This window comes from Xiphias gladius, chromosome 22 (genome assembly GCF_016859285.1).
Source record: "Xiphias gladius isolate SHS-SW01 ecotype Sanya breed wild chromosome 22, ASM1685928v1, whole genome shotgun sequence".
NCBI lineage: Eukaryota > Metazoa > Chordata > Actinopteri > Istiophoriformes > Xiphiidae > Xiphias > Xiphias gladius.
Window position 1 is genome coordinate 15,498,960 of NC_053421.1, and position 16,132 is coordinate 15,515,091.

The 16,132-nt window shown below is 43.1% G+C and overlaps 2 protein-coding genes across 13 annotated transcripts in view; both read left to right on the plus strand.

Moving 5' to 3' along the window:
• The first annotated feature begins 3,391 nt into the window (after positions 1–3,391).
• Positions 3,392–5,901, plus strand: LOC120783976 (uncharacterized protein C7orf31 homolog). The gene is made up of 8 exons (XM_040117383.1): positions 3,392–3,480; positions 3,588–3,659; positions 3,784–3,813; positions 3,940–4,130; positions 4,218–4,306; positions 4,386–4,560; positions 4,777–4,865; positions 4,950–5,901. The coding sequence occupies exons 1-8, from the start codon at positions 3,392–3,394 to the stop codon at positions 5,892–5,894; spliced, it is 1,680 nt and encodes a 559-aa protein (XP_039973317.1). The 3' UTR covers positions 5,895–5,901.
• Positions 5,902–8,149: 2,248 nt separating this feature from the next.
• Positions 8,150–16,132, plus strand: part of osbpl3b (oxysterol binding protein-like 3b) — a 31,813-nt gene continuing 23,830 nt past the window's right edge. For 10 of the 12 annotated variants that reach the window (XM_040118538.1, XM_040118541.1, XM_040118544.1 and 7 more), the window contains exon 1: positions 9,292–9,469. The gene's annotated coding sequence lies outside the window, so the exon portion shown is untranslated. Of the gene's footprint in view, positions 8,183–8,750; positions 8,835–9,291; positions 9,470–16,132 lie in introns of those variants that run through there. The other 2 variants (XM_040118539.1, XM_040118540.1) reach the window with 2 other exon arrangements.

Below are 16,132 nucleotides of genomic sequence, written 5' to 3' on the forward strand. Positions count from 1 at the left end.
ACAAACACCCATTCACTTGGCTGTACCTCTGTTGTTGTGAAAAAAAATTTATTTTTATTTTTTTTTTAAACAAGAAATTAATGAAATATTCTCCAGAGCTATGTGCTTTGAGGTGCAGGTTCACAGGTTCATGTTTTATTCTTCCGTTCTCAGCTCACATGAAAGAAACAGCATGAATGTCTCAATAAACTCTTTCAGGAAGCTCAACAGTGCATCAGCAAGGCAAGGATGGAATATCAACTGGGCAATGGAGGCAACTGCACCAGGATGGTAGTATATGGTTGGATGTACGAAGTCTGACTCTGACACCATAAACCACTGCAGCAGTCAGTGCTTATGTCTTTTAAGATCAACCACAATCTTACCCTAATCTTCACCAAGTGGTTTTAGCCACCCAACTTAAACAAACCTTAACCATATAACTGTCAAATCAGAAAATGCTCATATATATATATATAGTTTTTGTGGTCAAGTGGGGTGTTTTGGAAGTCACTGATAAACAACCTTCAGCATTTCACTGTTTCAGTATGAAGGCTTGCTGCATAGGCCAGGTGACAAAATCTCGTTTTAAGACCTTTTTTACTTTTTGCTTACATTGTAATTATTTTTCCTTTTTTTTTGTGCTTACATGGTGAGTATTCCTAAATAAAAGTGTTAAAAAATCTAATTACCAAAAACAACAAACCTGGGGCTGGAGCCTGGTAGTATTCAGGGAGTATTAGTGGGTTTCAGGGGTCGTTGGTGCCCAGAGCTAATTTTTGAGCCTCTAGCAGGTTTTTGACCCATGGGGTTAGGCAGGCAATTTGCAACATGACTGGAAAAAATAACCAGTGTCACATATTTTTCCTCTAGAGAGAGGTGAATTAATTTCTCACGGTATTTCTGAGGTTATTGATGAGGTAACTATAACTACAGATTAAGTTGAATTCCTGTAGGCGTTAAGCATCAACCCGAATCTGCACAAAAACTTAATATTAGGGAAATCACTGCAGGATGTGGCACATTCATAATGCAGCAGCAGGAAATGTAATCTGGAGAGCGGCGGTTCCGCTGGGGCAGAGCAGAGTAATTGGTTACTGGACTTAGCTCATGCTGCTTGATAGGACTTGGGTGTTTTGCTGAGACTCTGAACAAGGTCTCTTGGGAATCCCAATTAAAAAGCAGAATGCAGAATATGGGTCTTGTGGGGGTCAACAAACAAGGCAAGGTTTGCTGCTTGGAAAGCAGTCCATGTCACCCCCATGGACAGGCAGCTGCATTGATTACACGTCTTGGCTGTGTGTTGATTGACAACTGGTATTTAGATGCAGTTTTCAGGTTTCTTCTTTTAAAGACCTTGAAAAGGTTTTTGTTTGTTTTTTTCAAACAAGATTTTGGTATTTATTTTTTTCCCTCTGTGCCCTTCTCATTGGTTTTAAGTGGATGGGTACTTATCCACTACTTCAATTGTGAATTAGCAACATTTGTCTCAACATCTGAATCAGAATCTGATGACAGCTGGTTAGTAGTTTGATCACTGCCAATCAAATCCCATCAAATCACGCTCACATAGTCCCGGTGAAGCATTTCAGCTGAATTTTTGAGTGTAAACTATTAATAAGTAATACCCAGAGATGTCTTTTTTAATTTTATAGTAGCTCATTTTGTCATTAATATTTAATGTTATAGTTGATTGTAATTGATTTGATCCCATAATGTGGACTGGGGACCCTCAGGCTTCATGGGGTCCCTGGATAAAGCCAGGGATTGTTTTAATTCCCTATTATTTCACTCGCTATGGGCTGGCGCAATGGGGTACCTTAATTTTTAAGTGTCATCAAATGGAGTTTGAGGATTAATACAAATCTTTTGACTCCTTTGATAAGAAAAGTTTTAGGATCTCTCCTGGCACACAGCTTTTTTTCCCCTCCAAAATGGGGAATTGTTTTTCATTATGGTCACTCTTACTAATTTTAACTTTCATCAGATTCTGATGTATAGTCTAGAGCTACGAGTTAGCCCTGTTCACCAAAGACAAGGAAGAAAGCAACGACAGAGTAACAGCACCATGGAGAGCACACGTCTAGCCTGCCCCTAAATCGTTGAAGAAAATGTTCTATAAAACAAACCCACAATTTCTAAATCAATATGAGAACATGATGATTCACAGGTGGAAATCTTGTAGATTGTCCCTGAAACTTACTTTGAACAAGTTTTGTGGCATTATCCAAGGCACATGGGCCAGATGTATAACTGCTTTTATGTTTGCATAGGAATGGAGACAATGAAACATGACTCCTGTAACCAAACACCACCTTCACACGGCTTGTATCTGGTGACAGCATGTGCTGGGCGGAGCCAGCTTGATTTTCCTTCCTCCCCTTGCTCAGTTGTATGAGTTCATCAAACTGTGAACATGTAATACTATCAGATCCACACTTGATGACTGGATGACAGGCATGCTGAGCAGTGGTTCCTCACCGGATATAAAAATACTGAAATCATGAAATAGCCGCACATCTTGATCTGTAGCTGGCAAGCCCAAACAAGGGGGACAAACTTATTCTTAAAGGTTACAAGCACTTAGCAAACTAAATGGCTGTGTGATATTGTTTCCCTGTTTAGTTTGGTCCTACAAAGGCTTTTTAAGCCACACCTCTGCTCACACACTATGTGCTGTGGGCTGGATCAGGTGTCAGTCACTCTGATCCTATTGTTTATTTTAACAGCGTCACTCTGGCCGTCCCAGGAATTCAAACCCAAGTCACTGGCCACAAGCGGAAACAGGGGAGTCCTGTTCCATCAACAAAACCTTCAGTGTTTCCACTCTTATCCATCTGGACCGAGGTGACTGCTGCCGGTATCTGCATCAGGAGGATAAAAGAAACTTCTCTGGATTCATTTCTTGCCATTTACAAAAGGCGGTAAAAGAGAATCTATCCCGTTGATTTCCTTTATACTGCTATTTCGTGATATTTTTTTTAAGTAGTAATTGTTTTGTAATTCCTTTGTAAACAGAGAAAAACAGGACATAATTGCAGTTTTATCTACTGTATAACTTGTGCTGTAATGCTACCTAAAGTGCTATATACTCCTGTGTGAACATAATATTTACTCTATGAGTCAGGTTGGTTGTGTGACAGTGAGGGACCGCCTGATGAAATATATATCCGTCTTGGCTCTGTCAAAATCTTCAATCATCAGACTAATAAAACAACATTCATGATTAATTGTTCTGAATTAATACTCATGACAAAACAATGAGACGAAACAACAACACTGATTAGCAGACAAGGTTTCACCACAGATTTTGCTTAATTTGTTTTTGTTGTTGTCTCACATACTATTCCCTCCTCAGGGTTTCATCCTCCCTTTGCCCTCCTTTATTCTGAGTCACAGTTCCAGCACCAAGATGGAGCCCAAGTCTTCACTAAACCACAGCATCCCCTCTGATTTAAATGGCCATTATCACTGCGGTTATGGAGGCGCCATCGTAACCGAGTGAGTTCAGAAACATTCTCCACAGAAAAGTCAAAAAATTGTTGCAGAATTAAAAATGTGATACATCAAATTTAGCCTTATAATTCATTGTGATTTTACCTTCACAGGCATAGCACCAGTCAACAGCATTATAGCAATACTGGCAGAAAAAAAAGTAAAGTTCGTCTCAATGACCAGCTGTGAGTAGCCATTGATTTATGATAAATATATTCATTTTAAGCTATGAACAAATTCGCTGAAATCCTATGAAAATAATTTCTCAGTTGTGACACAAAATAATGAGTATTTTGTTTCTTTCCTCAGTATACCAAAACCAACTGATATAAATATAGCGTGAGTACTTGCACAAGCACATAATGGACTGATTTCTTTGTGCAATGCCTGCCACTTGCATTTAAGTTTTCCTCTTTCTGCCTCTGATACACTCCATCTTTGTTTAATTTCCTTGTACCAAAAAAGGGAGAAATTTATAAAAATTGCAACTCCAAAGGAACATCCTTATTCATCCCACATCTCTCGGTTTGCCATGTTCCCATCCTTCCGCTCTCCAGATGACCCTGAGACAGGAGTCAGAGCTGCCTCCCAACCTTACCTCAGCCCCCTTAACGCATATAGTGCACCGGAAGTCACTCTGCGGAGCAAAACTATTGGTAACAGGGCAATCTATTGTGGGAAGAGGGATATCAGAGGAGATATTTCCAGAAAGGTCTTTAAGATGTCTTTATTTTCATGCAAAGGTGGTCCATGTAGACATGAAATCTTGGCGACACCAATAAAAAACAGAAAGAAGGCTGTTATGTGGATAAGAGAACACAGCTTCTCAGATGTAAGTAATAAAATATATGGCTTCACATTGTCATTGAAGTTAACCGTTACATGAAATACCTTACAACAACTTCTTCCAGCAGAAAAAGCCATTGAAGGGAGAGAACCAAGTGTTCTACCCCACTCCTCCCAGGACAGTGCTGCCCAACCCTAAAGTCCGTGACTGGGATTTCACGTTATCCGAGCGTACAAGCAACATGTTGAAAAATTTGGAGAGGACACACTGGATCACCTCTTACCAAATGCACTACACGGGTAAATTAGCAGGAAGCTGAAAAGGCACATGCAAGAACACAGAGTACAGTATATTGGGAATATTATGAAGACTAGGTGTATAGTTAATGGACTATTTATGACTTTGCAAAGTGGGTCTACTCTGCAAAGTCATAAATAGTCCAGTTATTGGATTTATGTGATTTTGAAGTCAATAATCAATAATCTGGTATTAATATTTGATTGATATTTTTTAAGGATCTGGGCCAGCAAATCCTTTGAAGATAGATGACTTCAAGGAAAAAATGAGTACCCTAACTGGGATGAATTCACACACTGCACCACTGGTAAAATACTAGCAAACAGTGTACCTTTTTACACTAACATTTACAGTGTGCTACACTAATCCGAATGAGTTCTTTTCCCCACAGAGAGAAAGGTCCTATCCTGTGTTTGTTCCCTCTAAACCAAAAGAAGGATGCAGAAGAAGACAGGGAAGCCATGTGGGCGGGAGCACCTGCAGTCCCATTAATGCAGAACTCCTAGATCCATCTTCAGCTCCAAAGCAAGGCACTGCCACAGCTACTCTAAACGAACATAGGCCACAAGAGATCACAGCCGAGCATAATGAAGCCCCAGATTTAATACCAAAGGGCCATAGTCAATCCAAGAACAGCACTGGCTCCGCAGAAGCACAGAGCGCTGAACTGTCCAAGGAATTATCACACCAACAACAAACTGAGTGCAAAAGCTCTGCGTATGAGGATAGGGACAGAGGAAACGGCAGAGTCCAGTTCGATGAGAGTCCTCTGCAAGTATCCGTGTCACGGAGCAGCCAAGAGGCTAACACTGCCTGGATCGCAGACACAGAGCGACCCCGGGACCTCTACAACCGACCACTTTCCCAGAGAGAGATAGATGTCGACAGAGAGAAAAGCCCGATTGAGCTCTGTGATGAACCAAGCAGCAAAAAGCAGTATTTTCAATTTCAAAGAAATTCATCTAGCCACAGTAAGTCAGCTGTAGCCAAAGACCAGGCAGGTATTGACTCATATACTGAGTTATCGTCAAGGGCTGCTCCGGCACAGAAGAAACTAGCAGAGGTCAGAGAGCTGTCACAGGGTATCTCTAACCCCTGCATCCTGCCGAGGCCTCCCGTCCTCCCTGGTATTCGCCCACTGGACAGAGCTGGGACTATGGGTGGAGAAAATGCAGCTAACAGCCTTCTGGACCTTCAAAATTCATTCAGTAAGTCAGAAGCCCATCACAACTTCACTAGCTCGATCACACGTGCTGCTGTGAACCCGAGGGACAATGTAGTCACAGGGAAAAAACACAACTTCTACGGGATCAACTGCTACTACCTCCATGGATAACCTCATGCATATACATTACACATTTATGTGGTTTGACTTCCCCTCTTTTAAATTTCCATTTCATCTAAAGACTAGAAGTTTTAAAAACTTAATTGTAAGATTTTTTTGTTTTAGGATTCACAAATTCATATTAAAAAAATTGAGATTCAGTGAGTTGTTAGAGTCAAATTATTATGGATATAACTTGCTTCCAAGAACTGGTTGGCACAAATTAAAGACTGAGCTTAAAGGCCGTGAGATTTGTCATATGCTCACAATAAAATAATTGGATCTTAATTCCGTGACTCATTATTTCTTTTAAGCAACTTCCCAGAGTGCTTATTTAACTCAGTACGAGCTCAGCATTTTGTATGTATGGTAAATAGTCGGGCCAATTTGCAAACATTGTTAATTTGCTCTTTGGTTCCCCACATTCCGTCTGTAATATTCATTAGAGCTCAGGATGGGTTATACAATCATGGTCTTATATAAGGCGCCCATAAGCCATAGTTCGTTGTAGGGGCAAAATTTAAAAGACAGCCTTCAAACCCTTCACAGTTTACACAGAAGGAATATTCTTCTTGCAGTAAATTCATAGTGCTGCACAAATGAATACTTTGCTCTTTACTGTAACCTTTCTAATTTGAAAGGGAAGAACATTTGTATGCAGCTGCCCCCCCCCTCCAAAAAAAAATTACAGAGTTTACCACCACTGTGCTGCCTGTGTTATAGAATCCACCTCTCTGTGTTGTAAGCATTACAGTAACCTTCGCCAGTGTGAAAGGGAAAATAAAGCCTTTTTGAAGTGTGTTGCAGTCAGGATGACTGGCTGTGAAAGGTTTGTTTTGTGACAGTAAGTCCTTGAGCAGCAAGCCTGCAACCTTGAGTGATATAACAGCCTCTCATTTAGACTTTCAGAAAGAAAAAAAATCCAATAAAAATGGGCCTGTGCAATTTTCTTGCTGAATATTTCAGACAATCTCAAACTGTGAGGTTATTTCTAACAAGGCAACTTCTTGGGGGAAACCAAGATATTTTTTTATTTTAGATATTTCTTGTTATTTTGTTTTGTTTTGTTTTTCTTTCGGTTGTGCACGTGTAACAAACCTGCATTTTCGAAAAACCTGCACTCATGTCACATTCAGGGTCATATAAATGTTCAAACCTGCTTAGTCACCCATTAGGCCAAATCTCGTCCTTTTAGGTCCCCGCTGTTTTTGCAGAAGATGCCGTTCTTTTGGCTCTGCTTCCTTTATTATGCCATGAGCACGACCGAAATCTGCGATTCCGCTATTTGCCCAGCAGGTGGCGATATGCCACCATTTTAAAATCCTGTCATTCATCATTCTAAGTTAAACTCTTTGTTTTCTGATACCGGTTATCTTGTCGTGGTGGTGAGTTCGACCCAATTTTCCACCATCCCCCATAGTTAGCAAAACATACAGTAATAATTCCGCTCCTCGTCTACAAACGGACACGATCCGTTACCTTTGCTACTGATCGTCCGGGGGGGGGGGGCTTTCTCCGCCGACACTGGGCGAGAGACGGGGTGCACCCCGGGACAGCCAGCCAGTCTATCACCGGCCTGACACTTGAAGACGAGCAACCAGCCAGGCTCACATTCACGGCTACTTAGAGTCGCCAGTTAACCTAACCTGCATGTCGGCGGGAGGAGGCCGGATTACCCGGAGGAAGAGGTAAGCCACACAGGCACAGGGGGGGGGGGGGTCATGCAAACTCCACAGAGAAAGCCCCCCCGCCCCAACCCCGGGCTTGTGAACCTTCCTGCTCTGAGGCGACCTGCACCTGTACACGAGAATGTCGGACTAAAATAGATTTGCAACCACGCGAGAATCAAAAGCCCCCACGACGACTCATTTTCAGAGCGATGGGTTTGGCTCCCCGCTGTTTGTCCTTGGCTTTTTTGGGGTTTCCTCCTTAAACGCGTCACGGAAGAGATGCTGTCAGCGACACAAACCCCGCCCCCTTCACGCTGACGCCGGGCGCACTTCTGCGTGTGGTGTGGAGCCGGCCCCGGCCGTTCGCTCAGCGCCTCCCTCCCTCCCTCCCTCCCTCCTCCTCCACCACCACCACCTCCACCACCAGGCAGCGGTGGAGAAACTGATGCTGCCTCAGAGCGGGCAGAGAGTGCGGACGGCGCGCGTGTGTGTGTGTGTGCGCCAGACTGGAGCAGGCTTGGTTCAGGCTATCATTTGAGAAATATCCCATCGGCCGTGTGTAATCTCCTTTACGTAAATATTTGCCCAACTGTTCCCAAGCTCTTCAAATTCCTCTGTATCTCTGTCAAGGTGAGTGCGGTTTTTTTTTTGTTTTTGTTTTTCTTTCTGTTGTGCACGTGTAACAAACCTGCATTTTCGAAAAACCTGCACTCATGTCACATTCAGGGTCATATAAATGTTCAAACCTGCTTAGTCACCCATTAGGCCAAATCTCGTCCTTTTAGGTCCCCGCTGTTTTTGCAGAAGATGCCGTTCTTTTGGCTCTGCTTCCTTTATTATGCCATGAGCACGACCGAAATCTGCGATTCCGCTATTTTCCCAGCAGGTGGCGGTATGCCATCATTTTAAAATCCTGTCATTCATCATTCTAAGTTAAGTTCTTTGTTTTCTGATACCGGTTATCTTGTCGTGGTGGTGAGTTCGACCCAATTTTCCACCATCCCCCATAGTTAGCAAAACATACAGTAATAATTCCGCTCCTCGTCTACAAACGGACACGAGACTCCATCCGTTACCTTTGCTACTGATCGTCCGGGGGGGGGCTTTCTCCGCCGACACTGGGCGGGAGACGGGGTGCACCCCGGGACAGCCAGCCAGCCTATCACCGGCCTGACACTTGAAGACGAGCAACCAGCCAGGCTCACATTCACGGCTACTTAGAGTCGCCAGTTAACCTAACCTGCATGTCGGCGGGAGGAGGCCGGATTACCCGGAGGAAGAGGTAAGCCACACAGGCACAGGGGGGGGGGGGGTCATGCAAACTCCACAGAGAAAGCCCCCCCGCCCCAACCCCAACCCGGCCGAACCGGGCTTGTGAACCTTCCTGCTCTGAGGCGACCTGCACCTGTACACGAGAATGTCGGACTAAAATAGATTTGCAACCACGCGAGAATCAAAAGCCCCCACGACGACTCATTTTCAGAGCGATGGGTTTGGCTCCCCGCTGTTTGTCCTTGGCTTTTTTGGGGTTTCCTCCTTAAACGCGTCACGGAAGAGATGCTGTCAGCGACACAAACCCCGCCCCCTTCACGCTGACGCCGGGCGCACTTCTGCGTGTGGTGTGGACCCGGCCCCAGCCGTTCGCTCAGCGCCTCCCTCCCTCCCTCCCTCCCTCCCTCCTCCACCACCACCTCCACCACCACCAGGCAGCGGTGGAGAAACTGATGCTGCCTCAGAGCGGGCAGAGTGCGGACGGCGCGTGTGTGTCTGTGTGTGTGTGTGCGCACGCCAGACTGGAGCAGGCTTGGTTCAGGCTGTCATTTGAGAAATATCCCATCGGCCGTGTGTAATCTCCTTTACGTAAATATTTGCCCAACTGTTCCCAAGCTCTTCAAATTCCTCTGTATCTCTGTCAAGGTGAGTGCGGTTTTTTTTTTGTTTTTGTTTTTCTTGCGGTCTTTCACCAGGTACCTGAAGTCTTTTATTTCACAGCGCCGAACGCAAGACTTGTCCTCCCTCTCTGGGGGGGGGGGGGGTAGGCTCGGTTGGATGTGTCCGGCGCCCTTAAAGTTCAGTTTTTGAAGCTCCCGGAACCGGCACCGAACTTAAACATTTCGCAGCGCCTACACAGAGGGGGCTGTGAAAATCTCCCCAGGAGTGCTCTCTTGTACGCCGACAGTAAAACCACATTTTAAAGGCAGGCAGCCCATTTTTGAACCCCGAGACAAAACGCCGGTGGGGTTATCTAAGCAGTTTTCGCCGGACTCTTGTTTAGGTTGCGATCGTTGCATGTGATTCAGACGATAAACACCCATAGATCCTTTCAGTCTCCATGGAAACTCTAAGCCCCCCTGCTTTCTTCCTCTAGACAAGTAAAGACAAGTTGAGGAATGATAGTCTGCTGTTTCCATATGAACCTAATGTACTGTAGACCTCGGCTATAGGAGGAGGAAGCTATCAGTATAGCCCAGTCAGAAACCAAAACTATGAATACTGTGTCTGTGTGAGTGGCTGTGTCTCTAGTGCTGAGTGGATGTAGGTGTGTGTGTGTGTGTGTGTGTGTGTGTGTGTGTGTGTGTGTGTGTGTGTGTGTGTGTGTGTGTGTGTGTGTGTGTGTGTGTGTGTGTGTGTGTGTGTGTGTGTGTGTGTGTGTGTGTGTGTGTGTGTGTGTGTGTGAGAGTGTGTGTGGCTGAACACAGATAGGAGCCATTTTCAGATTTAATCAGGGTTTTGAGCTCAGCGTCTCATACTCACCACACAGCCTTAAAGCAAAAACAGGAATATGAATAATTTTTATCACATTTCTTTTTTACTATGTGGACGGCAGATGTAGGAGAACAGGCATGCCAGTAATCACCACATTCTCTGATTATTAAAATTCTGTGTAAATCCAGCATAATAATAGTGATTCTCGTACTGAATATGGGGCTTGTGCCAAAGCTTTCCAGTCAAATGTCTACGGTAATCCTAAAGGGTCTGGTGAGTCAAAGCGGTTTTGTTTGGTAAAATATTACTATGGTTCACATTACAGGGTCGCTATAATTTTACGACTCACGCAGTGTCGCCTCAGCTCTTTTGGGAGCTGTATCAACAGTGCAACAGTGGAGGCTTTTCAGGTGCTGCTTGGGCAGTGTGTGTGTGTGTGTGTGTGTGTGTGTGTGTGTGTGTCCAAACGCGGCTAAATAGGGGCCACTGAGAATTTCTCTAAAAATCTCTGTCCTGACGTGGCACGAAGAAGGCTTTGCACACCCTGCCTCAGACTGGTGCACAGGTGAAGGACAAAATCAGTGTTGACAATAAATTTGAAAAGGCTGTAGACTTGACCTTTAATAAGTGCTTGAGAGGTTGTAAAATTCAGCATGTAGACTGTTTCTCTTCTTCCACTGTCACAGCTTTGTTGTTCAAAGGGGGACTGAGGTTTGTTTGGCAGCCAATGGGTCACTCTTGCAGCTCCTGAGGTTTTTTTTGTTTTGTTTTGTTTTTTTTTTTTTGCTCCTATTACGCCTAAATTAGTGATTGCAGTCAAAAACTGGGAGACTGGGAGAGGGAGAGGAATCAATACAATCTGTGGAATGCAGCAGAAGGAAAGATAAACACCCTGCCTGTGAAAGACATCTAGTTAAAACAGCAGTGGGGCACTGCATTGCATGGGGTCACCTCGATGGTGATGTTTTTTTCCCCCGGCGACAAGCTGAATCTTTATATAAATGTGCACAACCTATAATCTACGAGATTCCACTATCTTCATCTATCATGTATTATGTGCTGAGTCCATACATTAGAGCTGTATAAGCACAAGTTTAAGTCACTTGCATCCCGTGTCACCTAAATGATGTGTTGATACGTGAGTCATACAGTGACCTGTGCCGTGTTGCTCCAGGGTCTGTGCTAAAAAATAAAAAAAATAAAAAATACTTTTAGGAAAATCCACTAACCAGTAGATGAATAATATAGGAAGTGGACAAACAGGACCAACAGAGCAGGTGTAGTGAGTATCACGTGCATGTGGTGCATGTGGCAGGTGTTGGCTCGTTTTGTGTGGGCAGTCAGGCCTCCATAAATTATTCGTGTGGTGTTAAATCTGAACAGGTATATGTGGTTTTAGGCGTACAATACAGACACCAAAGTTACTGACCCTGTGTGCATTTTCTTACATTTGAAGTTTAATTCGAAAGATCTATTTTTTCCCATTTAGTAGCAACGAGAAAATAACAAATTATATCATTAGAGTTTCACTTGTATTAAAGGAATGAGGGCATTAATGGCTTTCTTTATCTTACGTAATTTTGTGTATCCGATTGTTTTCCAATCAAATGACAAATGATCAAATGAATTAGCCTATCTCATTAGTGATATTGTTATTTAATGGCAGGTTGCTGCTCTTGTCTTCAGCCTCCTCCAGGCACCAGAGAGGCTGAAGGAAGCTGCAGGGCTGATGTGCTAACTCCCTCAGAAACTGCCAGATATCAGCATGAAATTTTAACAACGACGAAGGCACTATGAGATACTTTTAACTTAAAAACAATAGCACACTCCATACTCCTCAACTCCTCCATATGCCCATGGTCATTCTCTTGGTTTGCAGGATTAAATTATTCAGAACGTTCACCATGTTAAAGGATGAAAGCTCTGATGTGCTTAAATAATGCAGACTTTAAGTCTTGAAATAATATTTTCAATTAATCTTTGATGTTTTTTTTCCCAGATTTGGACATATTTTTGCAAGTCAGAAATGGATCGTGGTTGTCATATTTACAGTAAATGATTAGCTCCACAACAAATACCTACACAATCACGGTGGCCAGTGGATTACTGTGAAATTTGCTACAGATATTCAAGGTCCCAAGAGGATAAATTTAAAAAACTTTGGTGATCCAATAACTTAAGCTAGCACTGTCCTCAGGTTGAATTTTAATGTACCCAATACTTTGGTTTTTGAGCCTCCGTCCCATTCCCGTGAACGCGTGATCTCAGGAACACCTGGAGGGAATTTCATTACATCTGGCGCAAATGTCCACTTGGACTCAAGCATGAACTGGTTAAAATGACGTTTTTGGTCATAAGAGTGTGGAAAGACATGGATGTAAACTGCAACTTGACTGGTTGGCGGAGGCATACATCCGCGAGGTGGTAACTCTGGTTGTTCTATGACTGTCTGTAAAATCCAGCAAGAAAAAAGGGTGTTTCTCTTGTTATGATCATATTGTGAAATTCAGGCTCTACAGTAAATTAGGTCAATAAACCTCTACAAATAGAAAAAAAAGACCAACTTCAAAGCACAACTGCAGTCAAAGCACAAAAACACAGAGATGAAAATTCAGTGCAGCCTTGGCTTCCCACCCTTTTTGTCACTTTAAGGAAGCTACAGTTCGAGTCAGCCTCTGGTGCTGTGACAGTCTATCTGCTATGGTGTACTATAACACAGAGGGAATCATGCTGTAGGCTCATCCATCCTCCAGTGAGAATGCTTTACTGATGTTCCTGTCAGAGTTCAGGCATGAGGTAAATCTCACAGGATGTGGTAACTCCTCTCATTCAACCAGTTCATCTCTGTCTGTTCATAAATGAAAGGTAGTGGAAGACAATGCCGTGTCTAAATATGCCTGCACTGGAAGGACTGAGGGATTGCTTGTGGCAGTGCAGATGTTCTTTCCGCTTTTCGGGACTGGATCGTCCTGTCAAGCAAGTCACAGGACACAGCGCGAACAGCACTTTGTACCATGAAGTTTAACACGTCCATGTTTTTTTTTTTCCCCCCACTCTTTTGTCAGTGAGTGTTTGCGTCCTAATGAGCTGGTGTTGAGTTATGAGGCTGTCAGGCTCCCCCACAGTGTGACTGTAACAAAGGAGAGGACCTCTACCACACTCAGAGCAGACAAGAGAAGGAGATAGAGGGAGGGAGGATTGAGGATGTGGTTGATTAACAGGATGCGGTGTGGCGTTGGTTTGGAGTGTGTAATACAGAGCCTGTCATATGTCAGACAAAAGAAGACATGAATGAAAAGACGTCCTATTTAGCAGGAAGTTAGCGAGAAAGGACTTTATCTGTCTCTCTCTTAATGTTACGATCATAGTCGCAGGCATTTTCTCACAGTGTGAATGTGGGGATTAGAGAAAGCTTCAAACTCTAGTTTGTGCTCTTGAAAATTACAGGTAGCAGTGTTGCCGACTCAAGCAAGTCGGGAGCAGGTGTTACCGTCCTTGCGTCTCTTTCAGAGAAGGTGTGGCCGCACGCACACGCACGCACACACACACACACACAGACACACACACACACACACTCAAACAAACGTGGGCTGGAAAACATTACCCTGCTTGGTCAGGAGATGTACTAATGAATAATAGATCTCATTTTGGGATGAAGCCAGTTTTGTCACTGTGTCAGTCCTCTGGGCTAATGGCTTGCTGGGTGCTGCCATGCTGCTTGAAGAATATATCTTAAGACTTCTAGACACTTCTGTGGTGCCCCGAGTCTGCAGATGGATATAAGAAGAGAGATTTTTTTTTTTTTTTTTTTGCCCTACTCACACTGTTACAGTATTCAGGTCTGTTTGGGAAAGAATAGAGGGCAGAAGTAATGGTTGGAGAAGCCAATTAATTCCTCCACTGGATAAAAGGGACAGTCTTTCACAGGGGAAAAGAGAGCGACTTCCAGGATTGACTGTTTCTTGTGCCCCTGCCCATGTTCTACCCACCATAATAACTCTTCTGACTTGGATAAGAAGCTGATTCAGACTGAGGCAGCATTATTACTTCTGCTCTTCCACTGATTGCAGCCACTTGAAGAAAATGATCTCTTATTTCTCCCCCAAGCGGAGCCCATTTAGTGTTGTTGATGGTGTGACCATCATTTCAAGAAGTTTGCATACTGAAAAGAATGAATCACCATTGATGAGAGAATGAAGAGAGTACTTAATCTGTCTTTATCTCCTGGCCAGGCAAAGTTTGATTGTGTTTTTGTACAGATTAAAGAAATCAGGTATAATGTGTTAATTAGTTAGCTGGGAAGGTGCTGTTAGGCAGATTTTTGTTGTCAAGCTAGCTATTCCTTTATGCTAAGCTAACAAGCTGCGGACTGTAGCTTCATATTTAACTGACAGATATGAGAGTCGTATCTATCTTCTCATCTAGTGCCTTTCCCAAAATGTGGAAATACAGTCATATAACACTGAATCATTTCATGAGGTTGAATTTCTCCCTTCGGATAAATAGCATCGGCTTGTTACTACTGTCAAAGTAAACACATATGAAATCTATAAAGGATTTCACTGTGACCAAAGCATTAGGAGAATATTGTTTTCTGCAGATTTCTGATCCCCTCGCTCCTTTTATGTCAGGATTTCTCTTTCCCATCCAAGAAAGTGTTGTTCTGCATTTCAGTAGTGAGCTAGCAAAGACTAAGGGGCATCATCATAGTACGGTAATGCGCAGATGTAATATGATTACTGTTACTAAGGTGGTAACTTTCAGATGCAGCAAATGAGACCCCAGTGTGTCTCCTTTAGAGGGTACCAGCGATCAGAAAAGATTCATCATGACTGCGTGGTTTCCAAAGCAAACAAAAAGGATGAATGTGATGATGTGTGCTCCTGACAAACCAGCCTCTGATGAAGTTATCCCGCAGATGAAAATTAAACATGGGTTTCTGATTTGGGTTTGCTCTGTTGCTTGAGAGCTCTGTATTGGGAGGAATGAGCTGTCAGAGAACGGCTGGTGGGCTGCAGAGATAAGGTGGTGACCAAAACCCCATGGTAGGTGTGTGGTGAATCCAGAGGGGCCTTTGTTTTGTCAAGTTTAGGCTGATTGTTCCAGAGTTAAAAAGATCAGAGAGAAGCTAACAGCTTCTTTTTTTTTTTTTTATTCCTTTTGGTACCATTTCAAATCAACATAGATTTTCTTCTGTTTAGATTGTTCTGTTTCATCAGCCCGTCACGCATCAAAGGGAATCAATTTTGATTCTGTTCAAGCTTAAAAGCCATTGAATTCATCAGATAAAATAGGTCTCTTTAAAAAAAAAAAGATATTCTTTCCTGCAGATTTGTTTCCTTTATACATAAACATTGGCTATTTCATAAACATATGTGTCATAAACTTGTGGAGCAACTGCTTTTGATGGCTTGAAATTGAAATAGAATTCAACTCTTATGTTATTTAAGACATTGTGTGAACATCTGTGTATTTAAATGTTATCTAAATATCATCTTATCAGCTTGGTAAAAGTCAATATTCTATCTATATTTTAAGATGACTCATTTTTCAGCTGGGGATCTTGAGCGGTGGGAGTGTGTTTTAGAGTCTGTTCCCCACCCAACTTCTTTGAATTACTGTGGTGCATCACCTACTAATAGGACTTTAATGTGAGTGCTATCATTTTGCAAACATGACTCTATTTCCTAAGATTCACTGTAGGAGTTCAACCATGAGACATTTATTGTGGTAAGTCACATCCTAATGATGCCTTAAAGCCTGTTAGGCTTGTCAGTCCCTTTTGCAGACTCTGGAGACAGTGGATGGATAGAGGAACATCTGCAACATGAACTGCAGAATGTAATAGAGGGCTTTCAGCGTCTGTCAATCTAG

Bases quoted from the DNA above. Each gene is read 5' to 3' on its own strand.
- LOC120783976 (XM_040117383.1), top strand. From the start codon at position 3,392: ATGGAGCCCAAGTCTTCACTAAACCACAGCATCCCCTCTGATTTAAAT. The intron at 3,481-3,587 runs GTGAGTTCAGAA...TTACCTTCACAG, and splicing joins GGAGGCGCCATCGTAACCGA to GCATAGCACCAGTCAACAGC. The intron at 4,307-4,385 runs GTAAGTAATAAA...AACTTCTTCCAG, and splicing joins GAGAACACAGCTTCTCAGAT to CAGAAAAAGCCATTGAAGGG.